The sequence below is a fragment of the Anopheles cruzii genome, unplaced genomic scaffold (assembly GCF_943734635.1).
Source record: "Anopheles cruzii unplaced genomic scaffold, idAnoCruzAS_RS32_06 scaffold00652_ctg1, whole genome shotgun sequence".
NCBI classification, from domain to species: domain Eukaryota; kingdom Metazoa; phylum Arthropoda; class Insecta; order Diptera; family Culicidae; genus Anopheles; species Anopheles cruzii.
In genome coordinates, this window is record NW_026454244.1 from 8,526 (window position 1) to 10,853 (window position 2,328).

The 2,328-nt window shown below is 49.5% G+C and overlaps 1 protein-coding gene across 1 annotated transcript in view; it reads right to left on the bottom strand.

Moving 5' to 3' along the window:
- Window positions 1-518, bottom strand: part of LOC128276165 (phospholipid-transporting ATPase ABCA3-like) — a 3,435-nt gene extending 2,917 nt beyond the window's left edge. The window contains exon 1 of the mRNA XM_053014632.1: window positions 2-518. Within this exon, the coding sequence (XP_052870592.1) occupies window positions 2-518 (517 nt within the window). The remainder of the gene's footprint in view (window position 1) is intronic.
- Window positions 519-2,328: the final 1,810 nt, after the last annotated feature.

Consider the following 2,328-nt stretch of genomic DNA (forward strand, 5'->3'; position numbering starts at 1 on the left):
GAGAACTGAGACTCATCGTGTCGCAACTCGCCCGGAAAACGGAGCGCGAATGTTAAACTGTCCGGCAGCCCATCGGCGACGGTTAGACTGGCCAAACGGTCGTCAAACTCCACACCGCCTAGGTATGACGACTCGACGAGGAATGATTCCATTTCCTGTGCGTTCCTAAACGGGGCGTAGTTCAGTGGCGCGCGTGGATCATTTGCGTTCAGGGACTGCACCGCGTCCCGTACGATCTGCTCCAACACATCGTTCTGAGGCGAATAGGCTAACGTGAAGATGATTGGCTTATCACTCGGTAAGTCACTGAACGACGGTAGTCGGTCTGTCTCCAGCGGACTAAACACTGTGTTTTTGTTGACATACTCCGGATCCACTAGTCCCCGGACGAGCAGCAATATCGCGCAGCACAGTGCAGGAATGAGTATTTCGAACAGCGTCTGGATGTAGTGTCGCTTCTGTAGGATCCAGTTCTTCCACAGGAGCAGCACGAACTTGTCCCAGTTGCTAGTCACCATCGCGTCGTTCTAGGCAGGATTGAAATGCTTTACTAAGTACGATTGAGTAAACACTTTTTCTCATCGTGCAGATGTGCTCGAGACTGGGATAAACGTTGTTCTACTATTTATCGCCCTATACACTTGCGAATTACGAAAAAATAGCGAATTCAACAACTCTAGGACCTTTATAAGAACTCCGTTCACAGTACACGAGCAACTTAAACACAGGGATCATCACTACTTCATGTATTTGCACAGATTTTGCTACTAACCCTAACCTTACTAACCTTCTATTCACTTCTCCACAAACTTTTTCTGTATGTCGTTTCTGCAAGATCCTCCGCGATGCGTCTTCAGGAATCGTTCAACACACAATGAGCAGCAGGTTCTTGCGTGGCACTTGTTTTCTTACAACAGAACAGAATATTATATCACAACCGCTGCCTCAATCAGTTGGCGTCGTTCTTCGCCGCAGATGATGGCACCTTGTACAACCGATACGCGCCATGTACAACAGATTTATAGGGCAAGAAATTGGCAGCTAACACGGCCTTGCCACTGTACGAAAATGGACAATGCCCCGGTCTCTTCCGATAAGATACTATTCCAACACAATAGGGGGATGCTCCCGCAACGTTGAGTCATATGGCACACGCGGAAATGCCTCGTTAAAATTTGACTTACGCCCGGATATCTGCCTCCAGTTCGCTCTCTGGTGGTCATCGGTGGTCTTTGAGAGCGGCATGAGTCACTCTCTCCAGCTTCTGCCATCAAATCAAACGATGTGCAAGGTAAATGTGCAAGGTAATGCCATGTGCAAGGTAATGCCATGTGCAAGGTAATGCTAACGCTATTACTCACTATACCCGAAGCCGGCTTCTGGTCCGGTTTAGGAATAGTATGTGACTAAGAGACCACCCGTTTACCCAAATGCTGGCTATGTGATCCGAGTTAGGTTATGTGACGATTGGATGCTGGATGTTTTGTGCAGCAGAGGGATGCTTAATTATCTGTTTCGATCAGAAAACCAATTATGTTGACGTTCGTTTGGTTTCGCGTGATGCGCTCGGCGTTCATAGATACTTACTTACTTACTTATCTGGCTACAACCGCCGAGCGGTCTTTGCCTGCTTCAGGGAATCTTTCCACAGCTCGCGGTCGAGAGCCTTCGTCCACCACATCTGGATACCGGCCGATATCGCGTCGGGGCCTACTACGCCCCCTCTGTCCCTCCGGACGGCCTAAGTGGACTTTACGGGCTGGTTCGTCGTCCGCCATTCTCATGACATGACCAGCCCACCGGAGCCTAGCGAGACGCATACGCTGCACGACAGTGAAGTCGTCGTACATTGCGTACAGCTCGCTGTTGTAGCGGCTCCTCAATCGTCCCTCCTCACACACTGGTCCAAATATCAATCTGAGCATCTTCCTCTCGGACGCGGCTAAGAGGGTTTCGTCCGTTTAGATAGTGTCAATGTCTCAGATGCGTATGTGAGTACTGGGATTATGGAGTTTTTGTATAACACCAGCTTCGACCGTCGAGACACAAGATGTGAGCGAAGTAGTTTCCGAAGCGAAGTAGAATGACCTGTTGGCAGCTAGCACCATAGCGCTTTGACCTTAGCTAGATGAAGCTCGGTACGACTTCGATCTTCTGGTCACTTATTAGTACGTCACCCTCACGTATGTGCGCCGATGTTGTTGGTGGGGTTGCTGACGGTGGCGCCATCATGACCGCCATCATCAATCAATCAAAAGCCTGTCTGGACGACAATGCGCACCACCCAGTGCGTTAATCAGGTCATATGAGGAGAAAGATTATCCGATA